The 22908-nt window shown below is 41.0% G+C and overlaps 1 protein-coding gene across 2 annotated transcripts in view; it reads right to left on the bottom strand.

Annotated features, from left to right (window-relative positions):
- The window catches only part of SACS (sacsin molecular chaperone), a 56766-nt gene extending 47910 nt beyond the window's left edge, over positions 1 to 8856 (bottom strand). For both annotated transcript variants that reach the window (XM_064409209.1, XM_064409212.1), the window contains exon 1: positions 8642 to 8856. Coding sequence is in view for 1 of the 2 variants with exons in the window: in XM_064409212.1 (XP_064265282.1) it covers positions 8642 to 8643 (2 nt within the window). In the remaining variant the exon portion in view is untranslated. The remainder of the gene's footprint in view (positions 1 to 8641) is intronic.
- Positions 8857 to 22908: the final 14052 nt, after the last annotated feature.

The raw sequence follows: 22908 nt of genomic DNA, 5'->3' as shown, positions 1-22908 counted from the left end.
TACTGATGTAACTTCAACATTTCAATGAAAGGTAGATGGTTTCAGATCTTGAAAAAAAATATTTTTAATGAAGAAAATGAATTGAATTGAAGTTTGACTTAGACATTATTTTTCCCTGAATGCTGTCAATATGAGAGGTCACCTTATTGCTTTCTCTGGCCTAGCATCTACCCCTTTGGTCACTTTGCAGCACAGATGTCCAGGAAAAAAGTATGCCTGATGATAAGAGTGTTGTGGTTTGCTTTTGCTTACAGTTATTTGAATTCAGGAAAGATTGATAGCCACAAAGCACTAGCCTGTATCAGCTATACATAAATGTGATTGATTGATTGATTGACTGATTGTATGAATGTGTTTTGCAGTATCTCATTTGTAAAGTTTGTGTTAGATGGAAATTCTTAGACTACAGCTCAGAAATCTTCATTTGACAGACAAAAGCCTGACGAGAGAATTTCAAGTCTACAGTTACAATACTTTCATGGAGGGGAAAATACTAACAATTCTCAAAGGAACATTTATGAAGGCAAACCTTTTCCTAATACTTCTTGTGGCCTCAGTTATTCTTGTGAAGAACCTTTCTTTACACTGGGTTACTGTAAACCTTATGATGAGGTAATCTTGATGACATCATGAGCCTGCCAAGTCAGTCTGTCCTTTGGGAGGGATGAGATATGCATACAGCCCCAGTTTGAGGGATCTCCAGGTGAGACAACATGTATTGCTGACAGAAATACCTCTGACAAAACTGAGCTCTGATTCATCTTGTGACGATGGCAGTTTTGGACTGCAGACTGTGTGCAGTACACTTGTTCACTGAACAATGTATCTCCTACCCTGCAATAGCTTCCAAATGATTCCTGGGTACAATTTGAGAAATGATATTTTTACTTAGAAAACCTCATTTGCAAATTGTTATAGAGCAAGGCAGCAAAGGCAAGTAGCATTGCCTGATATTTTTAGCATTCAACATGGGAACCAAGATGATATGGCTAGTAGGAAAAAAAAGTTCAGAAATTGAGATTCCCTAATTGAGGTAGGAATTAAAGTTAATTCACTCTAATTGGAAGTAATTGTATAATTTCTGAAACTTCCATTTTTGTAGGAAATATTTTTAATGAATCAGAGATTAGTATATATACTGGGAAAAATTGTTCTGGGCAGTTGCAGATCCTTTGTGCATCGTGAGTAGTGCACTCATGCATGTCAGATCTGCTAAATGTAGGCTATAAACCAAAAATTAATGGATACATTAAGGACAAAATGCCTTAGTGTGCTCTCCTGAAACAGAAACTCACTGTTGTTCAGTCAGCTGGCAGAGAATTTCAGTGTTGTTATTGGTGATTTTGTTCTGTTTGCTTTCACCCAAGCATACCACAAGATTGTTCAGCTACAGGTAGAAGAGCAAGTCACATCAGTTTTTTCTTGCACCCAGATTTACCGCAGGACTCTTTGACTTAGGCCAGGGAGCAAAATATTTTGTAACAACTGTTTGCTTGTTACAGTAGCACTGTAGTATCAAATCTAGAATAAAGGCCCCCAATCTGCAACTATTCGAAGGAATCCCATAATTCAGAACCTACAGATACATCACAGCCACCTGAACAAATAGACCAGACCTGTGCAGAGAGGAGAGAAAACAAAACATTACTTTGGGTCAGTCTGATCCAGACCTATGGAAAAGTGTACCCATACTCCCTTTTTTGCCCAGCTGCTGATGCTGTTTGATGCACCATCCCCCTGGGATGGGCTTTGCCCTCCTGGCTGCCAGGGCTCGCTGCTGACTCCCACTGCGCTGCTTCCCACCATGAACCCCAGATCCCTCTCTGCTGGGCTGCTCTCCAGCCCAGGTTTGTACATGTACATCTCCCGTGGTTTGTACATGTGCCTGTCATTACCCAGTCCTGGGTGCACAAACTGGCATATCAGATACACAGCATGCCCAAAGTCAGAACCAGACTAGATCTGGGCCGTGCATGTGGTGCATAGCCCTGCTCCCAGGTCTCTGTGCCCCCTCTGACATACCAGTGATCTTGAGAGATTTGCAGGAACTTTAAAGAAAGAGGGTTTGTTTTAGGTCAAAAGACCTGAAATAATGACTTTACATTGTGTAAAAATCGTACTGCTTTAGCACAAAGTTCCTAGCACAGACTTAGCATGTGTCCATGACTGGTGTTAAGGAGAAATGCAGGTCCATGAGTAAGAAGTGGGAAATATTTTGCAGACTATAGTCTTTCTCCAAAACAATTCCACATGGCCAAATTTCCCTGCAAAGGACAAGGAGCTGTGTCAGAAACAGACACGAGTGAGAACAGCTCTGATGAGTTGTGTTCATATACCTGGCAAAGGATATTCAGACCAACAGATAAATTCTTCTGAAGTGTTTGTTGCATGGGTAATTTTTTATTTTTTGTTCAGCTACTGATGTTAATTTTTTTTAAGATTCTTTTTCTCTTCATTTCCTCCAATTTTTTAAATAAAAAAATCAGGAAGATATTTTAATGATCATTTTGTACTTATACAAGTATGGATAAGGTTTGACAGACATGACCAGAAGTGGTTTTTTCTTTATGTCATTTGTCAGCCACAACTGATGACAAATGGCATGGCATTTTCTGTCTATGACTAGTATGCTTTTAAGAAGGCAATCCATCTGTATTAAGTTCTACTTCATAAGTGGGGGGGCTTATCTCTAAACTGGGACATATTATGCTGAAAACTTTCAGCTAGGAATGCCAAATGTTGCAGCAGCAAGGAGATGAACACAGATCTGCTTTGATACAGCATACCAAGACAGTGAAGAGGAAATATTTTAAAAGCTGAGACTACCCAAGTCATTTACAGATGCTGCAAAGTGTGAAAAGCACTGAAATGTCACCTGTTTATGTAGCAGGTGCCATCATGACAGCAACTGTTGTTGGAAAACATCTTTAAAACTCTGCCAAGATTTGCTGTGCCCATGATTTGACACCACATCCTTCTCTTCCATTGCTTCACAACATACCCAGTTCTACATAGTACTTTCTAGAGGGACATTTTAATGCCCTTTTTTCTTCCCCCCAATCAAAAATGCTAAAAAGGTGTCCTAACACTGAAAGAAAACGACTGAGGGTCTGAACAAGGACTTTTCAATACATCAAACAGCCATAATATTATTCATAGAGAGCTATATTAAGCATCAGGTGCTGCATAAATAAATAAAGCTGCATTCATGAGTGTATGCAGAGTGTTTTGAACTACTTGATTAAACTGCATCTTATTAGTGAAAATTATGATTAATGATAAGCTTATAACAACAAAGCTCTTTCTGCAAGCACTACAATAAAGAGAAAGAAATGAGAAGCACACTTTAGATTGCAGTTGCTATGCTAATAATTAATAAATAAAGCCATGCTGAAAGGGTATGTGGAAGATTTTTGTATTATAGAGTTGAGGTTGACCAAAAAAACAGTGCAATTTGTTCTATTATTTTTGGCATTTTTTTAGAAAACTGTAAGACTTCATTGTTACTTGGATTTTACAACATGATGAGAGAGATAATGAAGATCAAGATAAAGGGTCAAGCAGGAGGCCCTGGGATAAATTCACTTAAGGGAGTCTAAGCAATTTTGTTGCTCCATTATGTTCCACAAATTAAGCTGGTGGCTTTTCCATCCAGCTATGACATTAATCCATTAGCTGAAGAGGAGACAGGGTCCTTCTCATTTATTATTTATAAGACAGGGCATGCACAACTTATCTGACATCATCCTTGTCACAGCTAATGAGAAACTGCAATAAATCCATCTTTATGGATCTCTCACAGAAGATATGAAAAAATCTCATATCTAATCCATTTTTCTGTGGTAGAGAAGGGCTTGCTAACCTACACAACTAAACAGATTATTGTATATGATTGTGTGTATGTCCCAAAGGGATGAGCTTTCCACACCACTACTGCTGTTTGAGGGATGTCCCTGTGTCCATATACGTACATTGCATAAACATCAAACAAGCACGAGTCAAAGAGATGTTTTTACAGGAGTACCAAAACAGGAGTAACCAAAACAATCCAGAAATCAATTTAAACAATTTAAGTTCTTCAGCTCTTAAATCTACTTTACTGTGGTGTGTCAACAGCATTAGGCTGAGATCCTGATTGGCTCAGGGTGGGGAAACACAAGCCAATGCCAAGATCCAGGGAAGCATTTCCAACACCAGTCCAATATAAGCATGAAGGTAGTGAGCTGAAAATTTCTGGCACCTGGAATGAGGCTCTACATCACTCTATAGTGCAAAAATCATCCTCAGTGCACATCTTGCTCTCTCTCTTACCCATGGACTACCCCAGACAGAGAGCCTGGCTCAGAACACGCAGGCAGGAGCTTGGCTGCACCTCTGAGCACAGAGAGCTAAGAATTTGAGCAGTATTTAGTTCCCTACCTCTTATTTAGCAGTACATCTGTGGCCTGGAGAGTAGGAGAAATGCAAAGTGTTGCCGTAGGATTGGGGCAGGCTGGGGACACTTCTGTTACAAAAAACTTCATGGGAGTTGGTCAGAGCGGTAGTTTGTGTAGGAATTGTCCTGGTATGTGGACAAGCAATAATATGGAGGGAGAAATTTGAGATGGAAGGCAGAGGTTTACAGGAGTCATTTCATGGGGAAAGTACAGGTAGCACAAACAAGGGTTGAGGGCACAATCCTGCAATTCCCCTTCTCTCCCAGCAGGTCTCCAGACACCTGACATTAGCAATTTCTTTCATAGATTGAATGATTTTACGGGACAGGATTTGGCAACAGTTGGTGTTTTCTTGTAAAGTGCATCAGACCACTCTGAAGCAACTATCACATTCCCCAGGATCTCAGTTTACATAATTTAAAATCTGACAATAACTTTGCTGTTACCTCTGCAGAACTCCACATTGCACCATATATAACTAACAAGGAGATAAGTAAATTAGCCTCTCCTTAAATGAAAAAATGTACAGGCTGATCCTTTTGCTTCACTGAAGCTAAAACTCTGTTGTGGTTTAATTCCAGCAAGCATCTAAGCACCACACAGACGCTTTGCTTGCCCATCTTCCCCCAGTGGGATGAGGAGGAGAATCAGAAAGAAGGTGAAACCCACTGGTTGAGATGAAAATAGGTTAAAAAAGGTAATTATCCAACAATAACAATAGCAATAGCAGTAACAACAACAACAACTACAACAACAACAATAATAATAATAATAATAATTTTCATACAAAGGAATACAACAAAAAGAGAGACAGAAACAAAACCCAAGTGAAACAAGTGATGCACAACACAGTTGCTGACCAATGCCCAGCCCATCCCTGGGCATCAGCAACCAGCTCCTCCCACCAGTTTATATACTGCACATGACATTTTATGGTATGGAATATCCTCTTGGCTAGTTTGGCTCAGCTGTCCTTGCTGTGCTGCCTCCCAGCTTCCAGGGTACCTCCTTGTTGGCAGAGCAAGGGAAACTGAAATGTCCTTGATTTAGAGCAGCACTACTTAGCAACAGCTACATCAGTGTGTTATCAACATCATTCTCATAATAAATCCAAAACACAGCACTGTTCCAGCTACCAGGAAGAAAATTAACTCTATCCCAGACAAAACAGCAATTTAAATACTAACATTGTTGTTTCCTTCCTCATGGGAGACCAGAGTGCTAAAGCTCTGACCTTTGCTATTTTCCACCAGCTGTCATATCTGAAATAGGTGGTGATTGGTATATGCAGCCAGCTGTAACATTCTCCTGTAAGAAAAGGGAAACCAAACCTCACCACTGAGAGGGGCCTGAGGCACATTCATGCCCTCCTGTGAGGTCACCAGAAGAGATCAAAGCACCTGTCCCATCCTCTCATGCGTGTAATCATCACCCATCAGAAATAATGCCTTATTTTGGGTTCACCTGGGTGCAAAAATTTTCTACAGGGAATTTTAGTGAAGACAACTAAGGCTAATTTATTTCTAGTCTGACCTTTGTGGCTGCACATTTTTTTTTGCACATAAACACATGTAGATCTTCACAGACAATGTAAAACCTTCCTTTCTCACAGCTCTGGTGTACCTCCATCACAACCAACAACTTGCTAAAAGTTTCAAACAATGACCATCTTCTGCTAAGCTGATCAAAAAGAAGACAAAAAATGCTAATGAACTAGATCATCCCATTTAAAGACTCAGCTCAAGACTGCTAAAGTGAAAACATATCCATTAAATACACATTTAGAAGAAAAATGTGTAGAAAAAACCTACTGTACCAAATAATTGTATGAGTTGTTATATTTCTTAGCTGAGGCAGAAATAATTGCTGAATAATTGTGTGTATAACAAAAAATGCTGCTGAGTGAATTAATACGTTTTTCAAAAAAGACTAAGTCTTTCAAAATATCAAATATTTCAAAATCTGACATGCATATTTTCAATTCTGTGTGTTGTTCCAAGGGTTGATACATACTGAGCAACTAGATACTTTTTAAACTCTTCAATAAAATGCTCTTTTGCCTTACAAAGCTTACACTTTTGTATATTTTAACATAAAAACTAATACAGTATTTTAGAAACTCTACTTTTGAGAGTAGGATCCAAGGGCCCCCAAAAATTTGAAGTCAGTGACCATGGGCTAGTTTTAGATATGTGATATATCAGTTTTTTCTGGAAGCGCTGCTGTGCTTCCAGTAATAGAAAGAAAATAGTGTCCAAACCTGAGCATTTTAGGTCCTCTGCAGTATACTTTATAAATCTGTGCCTGTTGCCTTGGGGCAAAAAACTCCCATTAAAGAAATTCCCATTATAAAACCCTCCCATTTAAGAAACAGGAAAACAATCAAGAACCAGGGACAGAGAAACAAAAGGTTTTTGAGTGGGCCCCAGAAACACCAAATTCTGCTGAAAACACTGGAAGTACACAGGAGCTGATTTTTTCCCACTGTCTTTACACAACAGTAAGCAGCCTGTAAAACTATTTTATCCAATAGTCCTGCACATTTTCAGTAGGTGAACAGAACTTTTCTATGTAGGACTGACGGGTTTTTTAATATTGTTTTATTCTTGCAAATGATTACTTTCTTAATCTTTGGAAATCCTGTTTTCAACCAGCAATTCTGCTTGGTGTTGAGAGGGTGACAATTCTGACACAGGGGAGGAAGGGACAAGGATGAACACTGACAATACCAAGCCTCAACATTCACATATACTGCCAGAGCACCCCCTAGGTAACAGTAATTTGCTATAAGCTCATTAAGGGATAAATTTAACTTCTTATAATTCAGTTTCTGATAGCAAGCAATAAGAAGTTGTTTTGCCAATAGACAGCTGATAGAGCTCTTACACCTCTGGGAATACAGGTGAGGGCAACTTCCAAAACAATGATGGTAAAACTTCCCTGTGGGTTCCCTGGTGTGAGGGAAGCTCTGCCTTACATCCCCACCAAGGTGATCGGTGTGGTGGGGCAGAAATGCATTACCCTGCAGCCCTCAGCATCAGGAGCTGCAGCTCTGCCAGGTCCCAAAAGAGATGCACAAAAGAAGGCTCCTCCTTGCAGCAACTGCCCACCCTCCTTCACAGGCCCACACAGGCTGCTGTCACCATCACCCCGCTGTCACCTCCCCGGCAGCGGAGGGAGATCTCCCGGCGGTGTCTGCAGCAGCTGCATTGAGCAGCAAGGTGCAGCCACAGAGGACATCAAATAGATAGATTATATTCTCTGGTTTACAGCAAATCACAACAGCTTTATGCAGTACTAGACAGATGAAAGCAAAATTAATGTTCTCATGAAATAACAAGGAAATGCTCATTACTTGTGTTTTTGTCACTCTGCTGGTATGTGTCGCTTTAGCTACAAGAAAAAATATTGTCTGATTACCAAAAAAAATTGCTGAGAAATGCAGTGTGGTAAACTTGCCCCAGTTCTGCTTTTTCCTCTTGTTTTTAAAGCTAGATCATTAGGGCATATACAGAATAAAAAGCAGCAAATCATTTGCCAAAGAGAAAGACACTGGATTTATGTAAGAAAAATGTTTACATTTAAAAATATATACATCTACTTCAGCTAGCAAGAGCCCAAAGATAGGAAAGTGTACATTCTTTGAGTAATAAATCATACTTGGCAGTCTCTTTGGGAGAGCTATGTTAAGAGCTAGTCTCCTGAAAGTAACACACAGAGCCACTGAAATTTCATAAGCTTTCTACAACTGCATACATGAGGAAAAAATTAAAATAAAGCACTTGGAATGAAGTAAGTTTGTATAACAAATAATTCTAAGGAGTGTGAAAAAATGTATTGTGCATCCCTGTGCTTGAAGGCAGAGCTGAAATTCAGCAAGAGGCCTCTGCACAGGGAGGGTGGTGCTGCAGCAATCTGCCAGCACATCTATAGAGCAGAGCCCAGATAAGCCATCAGGAAAGGAGAATAAGCTCATGTGCACAGTCCTACTCTTCACCCACCCTACCAGCACACTGCAGCCTGTGAATCACTCAAAAATCCTGTCGAGACAGAGACAATACAGTTATTTGCTTAAATACACTATGGAACGAGTCACAGTTAATGCTTTCTCCCGCTGTAAGTGCTAAAAGCATCAGGATACCCATAAAACATCTCCCACAAACAACTGCAGTGACCACGGGATCTGCTGTCGAGCTCGTACTTACATCACGGCATCAGCCGGGACAAAGCTCGGCGTTTAACTATTTCTCCGTAAGCTGCTTCCACATGCTTGTCTGCTCATTGTGCCATTCCTTCCATTGACTGCTTGTGTTTGGCACAAGCAGTCAGCAAAATGATCCTTTGCCCTCTCTTTTGCAAAGTCAGCAGGCTGCGGAGGGATGCGTGACCACTGCTGCAGCCGATGTATCCAAACAGCCCAATGCAGCAGAGGCTTTAGCTCCCCCTTCCCAGCCTGGGTTTTTTCTTTCTTTGTCTGTGTGGGGTTTTTTTTAAAGAGATATGGTCCTGAGTAACCTCAGCTTTTAGGAGCACAATCTAAGCTCCAGGCATGGGCCAGTCAAATAGATGTGGAAGGATACCAAGACAGAAGGCCAAAATAATACAATTTTAAGAGATGTTACTCATGGTGTAACACGTATTTGAACTGTTTCAAATTTTGTGATTGGTTCTGTTTAATTCAAATTTTTCTTGACATTTTGATATTTTATTTCTTCACTTTCTGCATTTTTTTCAGCTTATACAATAGAAAGAATAGGTTTTCTGCTTATATATTTCACTCTTAAACTCCTGTGTCAAAGAATGTTTACATTTAAATGTTCACAATTTGAAGAAGTCCTCTCTTAAAACTTCTGTCTGTATAGCAGTTTTAGCAAATATCTTTGCTGTTCTGCCTCTGTTTTGCTAACATGGTATGCTCACACTCTTTAGGACTTCCTTAAATCAATTTTGTTGGTGCTGATTACATCAAAAGTCAGAAGTCTGTGGGCTACCAGTTGCATCTCAAGCTTGGTTTCATTTTTTAAGCTGGCACAGGTAGCTGTTTGCACTTCCACATTTTTAAACTCATCTCCTTATTAATTTTACATTCACATTCCTATTCATGTGATCAACTGCATAAAGCACATGTCAGCATTTGAAGCATTTCTAAGATTTTTCATTCTCTCCCCTTGGTCACTCATGTTAACTTGTCAGGTTGTCCTCCAGGAAAACCAAGAAACTTTCCCTTTGAGAGCCCTTCTAATCTCGCCAGTTGTGCTTCTTTGAATTCCACATGCAAACGTAGAATTCTGTCCCTCCCCTTGATCTGGTAGCCTACTGCCAGAAACACATTATTCCAACCTGTCAGTCTGCTTTTAAAATGCCAAACTAACACAGAACTTTACAAGAGCTTCAGGACTGGCTGAAAAGATGAGATTAGGGATTTCTCCTGAGTCTGGAGCTCTCTTTTCCCTCTGCAGTCCTGAGCTGCACAGGTGATGGACTAGAAATAGCTGCTCTACAGGGTAATGTCAGCAGAGGCAGAAAAAATCCCCACAAATTGGAAATTCATCTTTGTACAGACAGAGAACTCCTCCTTAGACAACTCCTGGACTTTACTACACCTCTGCTGCTTTTGGTTAGAAAAACCCATTTTCCTGCCAAGGAGCTGAGGCTGGCTTCTGTCATGTTGAAGGTTAAAATAACATTGCAAATACTAAGAGGCTACTGCTGCATTGTATAAAAGAAAATATTACTCCTCCAAAGAAAAGAAGTCTGTTCCATATTAAATTACATCTGATAGTAAGTGAAATTATTTGTGTTATCAGAAGCAGTTTACCAGAAGAGGACAACATCTTATATTTGGAATTCCTGATCAAGAGGAACTGAGGAAGTAAGCAACAGCACTGTCCCTACAATATTGCTTTTTGTTGCATAGGGATCAAGGAAAACACATTTTTCTGGTCATCACATCTCAGCTTTAACCACAGAAACAGCAAGAAATCTTGTCTGAGTTCAAGTAAACAAAAGGGCATTGTAACCAGGCAGAGCAGAATGTTTAGCCAGGAAAACACATAGTGCCAGCCTCCAAAACATTGCCCCACTGGATAAGCTCCTGCAGCACAATGATCTCACACAGCTGTCGTGTTGCTCTTAAGCTTCACTGCCAGAAGGACTGGCCCCAATGCAGTGGCACTCGGAGAACGACCTTCCTGAGCAGGGCACGTGTGTCAGCTGCGACTGCCCGTGGCCACGCTGGCCACAGAGGCCAGCAGCATGGCATCAGCCCTGTTTATCAATGTCACATTCTGAATGCAGGAAAAAATCCATATAGAGGGTGGGACTGAAGCCACAGATGACACAGGGAGCATTGCAAGGATAGGAGGCAATGGGGGAGAGAACGTCAAAATAAAAGTGCTTTAAAAGCACTCTCTCCCAAAGTGCTCAAATCCTTTTTAAACAGCAGGCATAAAGAGCCCTCTTTGAAATTCCATTCCTAGAGTGAAAATAGATTATGAACGACTAGCATTATTAGCAATCTTCTTATAGAAGAATGTCAGCTGAGGGCAGCCCTGTGTCTGAAAACTGAGCCTGAAAAAGCAGCCTGGCTTCCCACGTGGGAAGCAGGTGAAGGGCAAATTTTCCCTCCAGGGACATTTTAAAACAAAGGCAAAAATAAGTATTTGGTTGATGCATTCAGCATCCCAGCTGTGAAAAGCAAGTAAAATTAGAAAGTTCATTTCTGCTGCTGCTGAGTTTGGTATGACTTTTATTGGTGCTGAAGTGCAGCCAGGCAGCTACTCAAATTGGTGGCCTGCAAAGCTAATACCTTGTAAAGTTCACCTGCCTCCTCTTTCAGTCAGAAACATTTTTCTTATTTCTCTTCCTCTTCAATTTCACTTCCCTCCTCCTCGAATGGGATACCTACCGTCACACAGCACCCTCAGCATCAGCAGCTTCTCTATGTTGTCCACGTAGGGAGAGGCACAAAGTCACATCCCCTGATGCCTCTTGGGCATTCACTGTGGCCTGGATTTCCACTGGGCAGCGCTGGGTTGGAAGCAGCCAAAAACACCTCACTCATCCTGCCACATCCAGGGCCACTGTCACATTCCAGTACAAGCAAGTGGTTTCATCATCCGGATGCAGCCCACAGCCACCCCTGTAATGAGAGGACCTGAAATCATCCTCAAGTGGCAGTGTATTGCATCTAGGATACAGACCCAGTTCTGAGTACAAGAGCGCTCTGACCGCTTTAACTGTGGAAAATCTCGTAAGAGCTGGCTGACTCAACCACTGTGAGAAATAACAAACAAAATTAAAAATCTTAATAAAAATTCTTTTTTATAGTGAGCTCTATTTCCTCTACAATTTTATTGAATTTTCCAAGGCATTGCAAGATCACGCTCCTCAACCATAGGAGGAGGACTGACAATTTTCTGTTTAATTCTTCTCCCCAGCCCCCAGCCTAGCCAGCCTCCAATTAAAGGGAATAAAAATGAAATTTAGCCATAAAACCTTCCTACAAAATCCATGTATAAGAGACCTGCACTATGTAATGGCAAAGATTAAGTGGAGTCTTTGAAGTTGGTGAATGTATAACAGATAACTAATCAGTGACACTTGAAGATATCCTGAATTGTTGAAAACCTGAAATAATTTTTTTAATTGTCAACAATAGTGACAGGGGTTTAATCATCTAAGGTCAAATATATGGAACTGTATTAGCTGGATCTTGTAGTAAGATCACTGTAATATGTGGAACAACAACTCTTCAGCACAACCTGTTTCATTAAGTGACTCAGATGTGGTTTAAAGCTGCTGCAAGGAAAAAGTTTTTTAAAAAGACGAAATATCAGGAAGAGGTGACCTAACTGAAAATTCTCCAGTACTGTAGTGCCAAGACACCTGATTTTCTTCTGTTTTAGGTCGAATTTGTGATTTCTGCATTTTGTAACCAATCATATCTGTGGTAGACCTCTTGTTAACCTAGATAAAAAGACAAAAATGTTGTAAATTAACATTTCTAGGCTGTGATCCAGGATGATTAAAATACCGTCTTGCCCAGACTATTAATGCCATAACAATTTTAATGCCAGCAAGGCCAGGCAATTAGCGTTTGTGTGATTAAAATACCAGCCTGGTCTTCTACAGCCAAAGTGATTAGTATGTTGCCAGTCCTAGCTATTAGTGTTAGCACCGATGGTGTGGAATTTTATAGGCCTTTGAGAATTAATTTAAACTCATATTAGCTTGACATGATGTTTTTTCTTTATCTATACTTTATCTCATAGAAATATACATATGCATATTTCTAATATTTTTGTAATCATAAGAAAAAAATATTTGTTTGTTTGGACCACCATGATAATGGAAGATCTAACATATTGTCTGTGGAGGAGGAGTCATGAAAAGGCTGGATTATCAAGTAGGAATTCCAAGCAGAGAAGTTAAAACAGTGATGACATTTTTTCACCCTCTGACTAAAACTTAAATGCCAGCTCAGTCAGTCCATGGCACGCAGCCAGAGCCGTGCAGCCTGACTGACCCCATTTGCCCAGGGCAGTGGGTGCATTAACCACTGCAGTGCACTGCAGCCCTCTCTGCATCCCAAGGCGGGTGCAGAACATATGGATGGGTCCATGGAGAGAGTTGGCTTTGACATCAAGTGTTCAGATTCAGGAGATGAGCTTTTTCTATGATGAATGCTAGCAACACCAATGAGGGGCAAAATTCAACATTGGGGCAAAAATGTCATGGCAGAGACCTTGGCTTAGGCTGTCCAGGAAAAGAGGGGCCATGAAGAATCACCTTTGTAGAAGCCGATACCTACAGAAGGCTGGAGCCAAGTCACAGCAGCCTGTTGGGCTGTAGCACTCGGGCCATCAGTGTTCAACTCAGAATTGCACCTACAGTGCATCCTGGGACCTGTGTAGCATTTGTATATATGTATATCTATATACACTCTCTGTACTCTCTATACAGTCATATATATATATTGACCATTTACTGCAACTCTGAATTTTCTATTATCTAATCAACTCTCCAAATAGCTATGCAGTCTTATTCTGTGACCTAAAAAACTATCAGCAGTGGACTCAAATGCCTCTGGAACCCTAGGTAGACAGGATTTCCTGTACCCCTTTATGCTGCTCCTCTCAGTTGAAGTAAGTATGTGAGGTGTGAATTACACTCACAAAATTCATGCTTTCTCACAGTGTCATAGTTATTCATGTGTTCTCTAATTTTAGTCTTTATTATAAATCTTGTGGAAGTGTCCTGTAGAGATAATGAACATACCAGTCCATAGTTCCTCAGATCCCTGTTGGAACCCTTTTTGAAAAATGGTCCCATCAGTCGCTTTCCAGCACTGTAAGAAGCAAAGGGTTTTGAAGGAGAAGTTACAAGCATGAACAGCCATTCCGGTATTTCCTTTATGAGTTGTTAAATTAAGTAATTTTTTTAAATGTCTAGGCCCTGGCAATTTGTTATTCTTCATTTTCCCTACTGTTCTACGTATATTTCACTCCAAGGCAGCAACTCTATGTAGTTTCCGTCTGGAAGGATGCCAGCATGGAGATTTTCCTGTGCTTTATCGTGGTGAACAAAGATACAAATAACTGAATCAGCTTTTTCTGTGATGGGTGTATGTGTTTTGTTTACCATGGAAGAGTTTGAAAAACTAGGTAGAATTAGTTTTGCCCTTTTGCAGGTTGCTCATCAGCGATCAGCTCAGAGCTGTGTCACTTCCAGTCTCTGTTTATTTGTTAATTAATCTCTCCTAAATGAGAACATGTTTCACATTAGCACTGGTAACTAATACCTTCTTCAACATGATATCACAGGGACTGTAAGGTAAGCATGAGCTAGCATGAGCCACTGTGTTCAAACATGCTTAACACATTATTTTCTACAATTCAAATACCAAAGACATTTAGGACAGAAGGATGAAGACCCATCCATAACCATTTGCAGACCCCCAATGGATGTAAGTAAAGCTTTGGAAAACATTTTAAGGATCTCTAGTCTTTCTTGTACACTGGACAAGACAGGACAGAAGAGCAGGCTGTGTGAAATGAGGGGCAGCATGAGTCAGACTGCAGTGTCAACACTCTGCACTCTGACTCCATCCAGCAGTCAGAGAAAATATTATTAATTATTGTAGTAATAGCAAAAATACTATACAAAATACAGACACGTAATATTTTATGTGTATATTCAGTAGGTAAATAAATATAAAGGAAATTTTATGTATTTATTTATACATATGTTTCTTTTCAAAAACTAGAAACCAATTTGATAATCTTAATAATTATTATAAAGTTGTCGTAACCATTATCTTCTGGCATAGTGAACCCATGAAGAAGAAAAGTGTGATCTACAGAAAATCATTAGTTACTAATGAGTGAGAGCTAATTACAAGATTCTGTCCAGTTCTGATTTAGTCCCAGTTAAGGAGGATGCCATGAAGACATGAAGAACAGATTGAGAGAAGCCCCAGCAATACAGTTAGAGAAACAATACTCACCTTAAAATAAAGAGATTAAACCTGCTTAATTTGTTTATCAAAAGAAGGGGAAAAAATATGACTGATCACCAGCAAAAGCCATGGCTAGCCAGGAAGCAGAATATATTTTTCAACCTACTGGACAGTACTAATTTGTTATTCAGAAACACTTCTCTCATTTTTTAATGCTTTTTGTTTCTTTTTTTTTTGTGTCTGTTCCACATTTCACAATTTTTTAAGCAAAATTTATCCTTGAGCACAAAGCTAAGAAGTATTTCCCTCCCAAACAACCTTCCTAAATCAGCTTTCACAAACTTGTTGATAAGCAGCTCTGCCTTTTACCTTCCAAGGGCATGTAGTGACAGAACAAAGGCCAGTGATTTTAAACTGAAAGAGGGCAGGTTTAGGTTAGATATTGGGAGGAATATCTGCTATGGCAGTGGTGAGACACTGGAACAGGTTGCCCAGAGAAGCTGTGGATGCCCTGTCCTCAGAAGTGTTCTTCAAGACCGGTTGGTCTAGCGGAAGGTGTCCCTGCCCACAGCAGAGGTGTCAGAACTGAATGATCTTTAAAGTCCCTTCCAACACAAACAATTCTGTGATTCTGTGAGAATTGTTCCAGTGAGTCACTGGAACTGGAACATGGGCATGGAACTGAAACCCATGGGGCACAAGGTCAGCACTGTCAGTACAGGGACATTTGGTCAGAGCTCTGGGTTACACACCTGGCTCTCCCAGGTGCCGTCCCTGAGGGACTTGGCACCTCTATGGTAAGCCTAGAGAAAATAGAGCCTCTGCACCGTTCAGGGCTAGTGGCACCAAGAGTCTGCTGGCAAGAGAAACTGAACTGCTTTAACAGTGCTGATACTCGCAAGGCTTTTAGTCACCTGCAAGAGGAATGGGGCAGCTTGCCCCTGTCTGAGCCACCCTGAATCTGTGAACTCTGTAAACCTGCTACAACGGTGGCACAAGAGTGTAGATTTTTTCCCTGGTATCTTTGTCAAAACAAATTTTGTTTGCTTTTTTGTGCATTCTGCAGGAATGGTTTGGCAATGACAGCTGGCTAGCAAGACCTTAAATGGTGCATAGGATCTTAGGGGGCAAAACTGGAGACTATGGCAAATGAACCGCATCCCTGCATCCATCAATTCAGAGCCTTCACAGTGGAGTTATGGCTTCTGAGAATCCAGGACACTAAAACAGAGCAAATACTGACTGTTTAGCTGTGATTAGCATAAGCTTGATCCCAAGCTATTAAACTCTCCTGAAAGGCAATGTATATTAATTTAGGCGGGATGCCACATAAAAACTTGGATCAGGAAAGGAGTGAGCAGATGGTGGTCTACAAAAAAATCATGTAGCCATATCATTTGCCTATATGCATGGATCTACATGGAATAAAATTTTGCAGATGACACCAATTTGGCGGGAAATTAGTGAATACACTTGAGTACAAGCCATTCAGAAACATGTAGACAGGATGGAAGACTGGTCCATTGTGAAATTCAAGGAAAAGTGCAAAGCCTTGCTCCTGGAAAGGAAGAGGCTCTGGCACCTCTGCAGGCTGATCCTTCCTGACTAGTGGCGAGTCTGTGGAGAAGCAAGATGAGCATGAGCCAGCAGTGCCCTGGCACCAAAGAAGACCAACAGATATTGTGCTGGGGCAGAGCCAGAGACCAAAGAATGAGATTATTCCCCTCTACTCTGCAGTTACTATATTACTGCCAGGCCCCAAATACAGGAGAAGCATTGACTAGAACTGGATCAAGTTTAGCAGAGGCACCCCTTTGGTGGCAGATGGAGCACTGGCCCTATAAGGAAGTGTTGGTGGAGTGGGATTGCTCAGCCTGAGCCAAGATGGCTTGAGGAGTCCTAACTGCTCCTGGTGCCAACAGGGAGGTCACTGAGGGGGAGCCGGATTCTTCACAGCAATGAAGGACAGGAAGATGGGAGCCAGCAGATACACTTTGAAAGAATAAAAGTTTAAAATGGTGTGCTGGTTTGGGCTGGAACAGAGTCCATTTTCTTCACAGTAGATGTGAAGAAGTAGGGGCTGTGTTTTGGACTTGTGATGGAAACAGTGTTGAAACCACAGAGATGCTCTCCTTACTGCTGAGCAGGTCTTGCACAGGGTAAAGGTCTTTTATTCCTCTCACCCCACACCACCATCAAGGAGGTTGAGGGTGCACGTGGAGTTGGGAAGGGACACAGCCAGGATATCTGACTTCAACTGGCCAAAGGAATATTCCAGATCATATGGCATCATGCTCAGCAATAAAATGATGAATGGAGGCTGGCAGGGAGGCTCAGGGACTTGACTGTGCATTGATCAGTGGGTGATGAGCAACTCTTTTCACTTTCATACATAGATTTTTGGTGTATGGGTTTTATTTTGCTTTCTCTTTGATGTTTTGGTGTCCAAAGGGGTGATGTACTCTCCATCTTTGAGATTTTTCAAGCCCTGACTGAATAAAGCCCTTATCAACATGGTCTGACCTCAGAGCTGACTCTGCTGGGAGGAAAAGAGACCTCCTGTGGTCCCCCTTGCTTATATTAAAGTCCTGTCATCCCATGATTCTTTGAATCCATCCTCTTGAAAATGTCTCCCTCCAGCCCATTAAAATCCTGGGCGGACATCAGAGCAACAGCTCCAGCTCCACTTCTATCCTGGAAGCATGTGCAGAGCCACCTCTTGCTGTACCTTATCTTGTAGCTGCCTGATGTCCAATCTCAGCACTGCAGCTGCCCTTCAGCAAATTGGCTGAAGCTGATTTCTTGGGTCACTGAGTGGGAGAAGCTTATTCATCCCTCCTTACAGTAGTTCTTGGTTAAAAAATCCTGAACAAATAAACAAATAAACAAAACATTGCACCTTTATCTTACTTTCATATGTGTAAACAGGTAAAAAATAATTGATGAGAGCCCCTTTATCTCTCCATTAAGAAGCTTAAATGGGAATCTGGACTTTGCCTTGAAGTCACACATGTAGGTAAATTTCCATTAGACACTTCAGAATGTAATAAAAATCCCACTTGTGAGCAGTATGTGAGTTTACATTTGTGTCTGATTCTCTTCTCAGTTTGTCTCATGCGTAGTTTGGGTCATGGCTAAAGAGTTTTATTCCCAGACCAAATTCACTGTTCATAATTTTTTTATTAAACTAGAACTTTCAATTTTCTTCAAACTCATTGTTTAGGTATTTTTGATTTTAAAAAATCCAGAATGCATTCAAAAAATAAATATTGAATTATATAAGCATACATCGACATTTATTTTATTCCACAAAACTACAAGAGTAGATAAAAATTTGCAGCATTACTGCTGGAGGAAGGATGAAAACATGTCCAACTGGGATGATAAAACTCTTGTGTTGGGACTGTGTGTCACTGAAAGGACTGAAAATTACATCTGCACAATGAACATAGGCACTAATTATTCATAAAACTGTGAACTTTCATGGTATATGTTTTTAAAATATAGGCAGGTGCTCATGTTTGCATCAGCACTGGCATTGAGTAATAATCCTAGAATGATAGACGTAGAATCATAGTCATAGAAAGCCAATGATTCCCTCGGCTGCATCAGAAGAAGTGTTCAAGGGAGATGATTCTGCCCTTCTACTCCTTTCTCATAAAACCCTACATTAACTGCTGTGTCCATGTCTGTGTCTCCCAGGATGAGAAGAGCATGGACCTGTTGGTGCAAGTCCAGAGGAGGTCTGTGAAGATGATTAAAGGGCTGGAGCACCTCTCCTGCGAAGACAGGTGGAGAGAGTTGGGGTTGTTCAGTCTAGAGAAGAGAAGTCTTAGACCTTAGACCTTAGTCTAGACCTTAGAGGCGCCTTCAAGGAAAGGAGGAATCTACAGGAAAGACAAGGAGGGACTGTTTATCCAGGAGTGTAGTGATAGAACAAGAGCAAATGGTTATAAACTGAAACAGAGTTGTTCTACATTAGAGTTAAGGAGAAATTCTTCCATTGGTGAGACAATGGAACAGGTTTCATAGAGGAGCTGTTGCCCATCCCTGGATATGTTCAAGGCCAGGTTGGATGAGGCTTTGACCAGCCTGTCTCTCCTCATGACAGAGGGCTTGGAATGACATGAACATTAAGATACCTTCCAACCCAAACCATTCTATGATTGTATGACAATCACAGAATCATGAAATTGTTAGATTGGAAAAAATCATTGTGTCCAAGGTCTAGCCAAGCACTGCCAAGTTCACCAAAACAAGGTGTGCCTAAGTGCCACATCCACAAATTTGAACACTTCTAGAGGAGGCAATTTCACCATACCTCTGGCCAGTCTCTTCCAATGTGACCACCCTTCCAGTGAAGAAATTTTTCCTAATATCCAGAGTAAACCTTCCCTGATGCAACTTGAGGCCATTTCCTCTCATCCTGTCACTTGTTACTTCGGAGAAGAAATCAACTCCCACGTGGCTAGATCCTCCTTTCAGGGAGCTGTAGAGAGGGACAAGTCTCCCCCATGATTCTTCCTTTCTCCAGGCTAAGGAACCCAGTTCCCTCACTGCTCTTCACGGGAGCTATGTCCCAGACACTGCACCAATTTTGCTGCTTTGCTTTGGACACCCTCCAGCACCTCAACGTCTTGCGGTCACAGCGCTGTTTAATTTCTTCTCATTAATTTCCGCTTGCTTTCCCTTTTTCACTTCCAGTCGGCTTCCCTGGCGAGGGCAGCTTTGCTGCGGGTGTCCGGGAGCGGAGGGAGCGAGGGCTGCTCCCTCCTTTGCCACCACGAGAGGTCCCCGCAGCCCCGCCAGCCGGAGCTGCCGGCCGGGCTGCGCTGGACCCGGGCGCGCATCACTCTCAGCAGCCGCTGGCATCTTGTGAAAGCCATTCCGTCAAACTTGCACGCATAAAATGAAGCACCTGGCTACGAAATTTATTTATTTTTTTTCCCCCACACACAATATCTGTATTGGGAATAAGAAGAGGAATAGTAAGATCCAGCAGAGAGCAGAGTCTGCTCCTAGCTTATCCACCCAAGTGTGTAATGCTGGATTAATGGTTCTTTTACCTATGAAGGTGTTTAAAGTAATGGTATTTGCAAAATCCTGCCTCGTAGTCTCATCTTTGCACTTATATGTGCCTGTGTTTGAAAGATTGGAGTTACACGTGTTGGTCTTTTAATAGAGTAAGTTAGAAAAAAATAACAAAAGAAAATAATAGAATTAGAACTAGGAGGGGGAAAGAGACATTGACTAAATATTCAGAATTATTTAGAAAAATATTCTGTCCCTGGTGAGCCCTCAAATAAACCCTATTATTGTCTCTTCTCCCCAAAACCACTTTTAAAATTATAATGGATGTGCAAATGTTTTGCTGCCAAGCGTGGGCCCCTGGCAAGTCAATGTGCATTAAACTTTTTCACACAGCACTTGCCACTGAATCATGTTTGGAGCTGCATTTTGGTAGGCATTGAGATGACTTCAGGCAGGGGTGTGGTCCAGCTGAATTGTGAATATGAATAAAGGTCCGTGGTAGTGAAAGTGACACATCTGCAGTATTCATCAACATGAAAGGCAGGTGCAGGCAGCAGCAAATTAGGCATCCTTTTAGGTTTGGTCAATGATGCATCTCAATGGTTGTCACTCATTTTTTAAAAAATTAATTTAAAACAATGTGATAGACCAACTCGTTGCAAATTAGTTGCTGTTGCAAAAGGTATTGGGAGAGGAACAGATTGGCCTAGTTGTACAATTAGAAAGAACTAGGGGCTAAATTAGAAAGAACCAGGGGCTAAATTTGGTGAGATTGTGCCCTAGCCTTAATTCAACAAAGAATGCATTTAATTTTAAGTTTGTAAGCAATTCATTGTCATCAGTATGATTATTCTCATGTTTGAAACTATGCACCTGTAAAAATGCCATACAGGATTCGACCTCTCCCTTCAATACTCTGAGAGTGTTCACACAGTAATGCTCTTTGTAGTGTCTGAAAATCTGGTTCTTCAGCTTCGTTTGCCTGCAGTGATACAGCCTCATATGAGAAACAGGTCATTTTGGGCCCAGTCTTGCCATGAGCTCCCCTTAGGCAGATGTCAGAGCCATGAAGGGTTTCTGTAGCCCAAACCTCTCAAAGCCTGTTGCACTAACTGCAGTGATGAATCTATGTTGCTTTCTTTCCCCATCAAACTGAGTTTGGAAATATGGCAAAATTATTTCAGGTAATTCAAGATCATTGCTGCATTAGGGGAACAGCTTTACCTTGCGTAAAAATTAGGCAATGCCCTTGACAAAATGCCCTGTTCACTTACAGCCTCAAAATTCTGTATCTGACTTGTGATTGGGACACTGTAAGAATGCAGTCAGTAGACTTAAATGTTTATTTATCTAAGCTCCCTAAAACTCTTGTTTAACTCCCAGATAAAATAATGTTCAGTAAGTATACAGCACTGTTAGCAAGGAAACTGGGGAGTGAGGCTGTGCCGGAATGTGCAGAACATCTCAGGTGTCTCAGGAACAAACCTCAGAGAGGCTCTGCAACACACAAAGCACAGCGCGTGTGTTTGCATGCACTGGTCATAAATGCTTCAGCTTTAGCACTGGATGGCCCAGGAGGGAATGAAGTAACCTTGTAAGTGGCTGATTAGAAGGGGGAAATGTTATCCTGTCATCAAAGAGTAATTGAAGAGAGGAATAAATTTCCAATCTGAAGACACGAGCTGAAAGAATTGAATTCCTTTCTGATGCTAAGTATATCAGGCATTTGGACAGTGGCCATTGCTGCAAAGCTCCTGTGTGGTGAGCCAGGAGTCAAGGTCACCATGGAGCTGTCACCACGGAGGAGTGGGTGAGGAGTGTCCTTCCCAAAAGACACTGGCACACGGGTGGCACGAGCTTGTGTTGGAGGTCAGTCACGCAGTGAGTTAGAAGCTTTACCAAGTGCCAGGTTGATGCCTTACTGTGGTGCCTTCAGCCACGGCACCAGCTTTCTATTTGGATATCAAAGAGACAGGAAAAATGTTTGTGTGCACGTGTATTCCTACAGGCATTATATTCCATTCAGAGGAAATAGAATCTGACCCTTAAAAGGGGCTGCTGCAGAGATTAGAGCACAAATTTCAGAAGCAGCTGCTTTCAGTCTGCCAGCTTTGTACTTAAACATTTAAAAGTTTACTTTTTTATGTACTTAAACATAAAAAATATTAAAGTTCTTAAATTTGTGTTTAGTGAATATTCCTGACATGAATGGAAAGTGCAAGAGAGGGCTTATAATACCTTAAGTTTTAGCTTTCATATTTTTCAGATTCTGTGCTGCAGTGTGTAACTCTGAGCTTCATATTAATTGTTAGCAAATTCTCTTCACAGAGAAGGTAGACAAAACAGTCCTTTTCCAACTTGAGACCAAGAAAAAATGTTATGAGCTCCAGGCCAAAAAAGTATAAACAACGGTGAATTGAAGAGACAAAACCAAAGACAATGGAACTTCATAACCTAAATCTGTAATTAGACAATTAATTAACTCCAATATGCAAATGGACCAAAACTTATAAAAGTGCGAGACCTTGTGGCTGGTCATCCATTTTGTGACCATTCTGGGTTCATCTTGGCTGTAGCCCTGGACAGACTCTTGTGCTGCCCAAGGTGTATCCATTAAGGCCTGTTAATAAATAGCTACTTTAATCTTGAACTCTGTTTAGCCTCTGTTATAGGTCAGCCTTCTCAAAGCATTACTTATATACAAACATATATACAAACACAGATTGGGGTTTTGAAGCCAAGCATCTTCTAAAAGTCTTAGCAATTGTGTAGAAAGAACTTGAATAAACCCATATGGTTGCATCAGCTTTGAAGAAAGAAAACATATGAAAAGCTTCTTCTTAGGGCACACATTTCTGCATATTATTAAACTATTTATGATCACACATATTTGTATAAAAGGACTTTTTTTTTTTTCATTATGCAGTGTCTTACTTTACAATGGTTGGTACCAGAATTACTACAGAAATGAGGAAACTATAT

The sequence above is a fragment of the Passer domesticus genome, chromosome 2 (genome assembly GCF_036417665.1).
Source record: "Passer domesticus isolate bPasDom1 chromosome 2, bPasDom1.hap1, whole genome shotgun sequence".
Taxonomy (NCBI): Eukaryota; Metazoa; Chordata; class Aves; order Passeriformes; family Passeridae; genus Passer; species Passer domesticus.
This window is presented reverse-complemented; position numbering and strand designations above follow the sequence as displayed.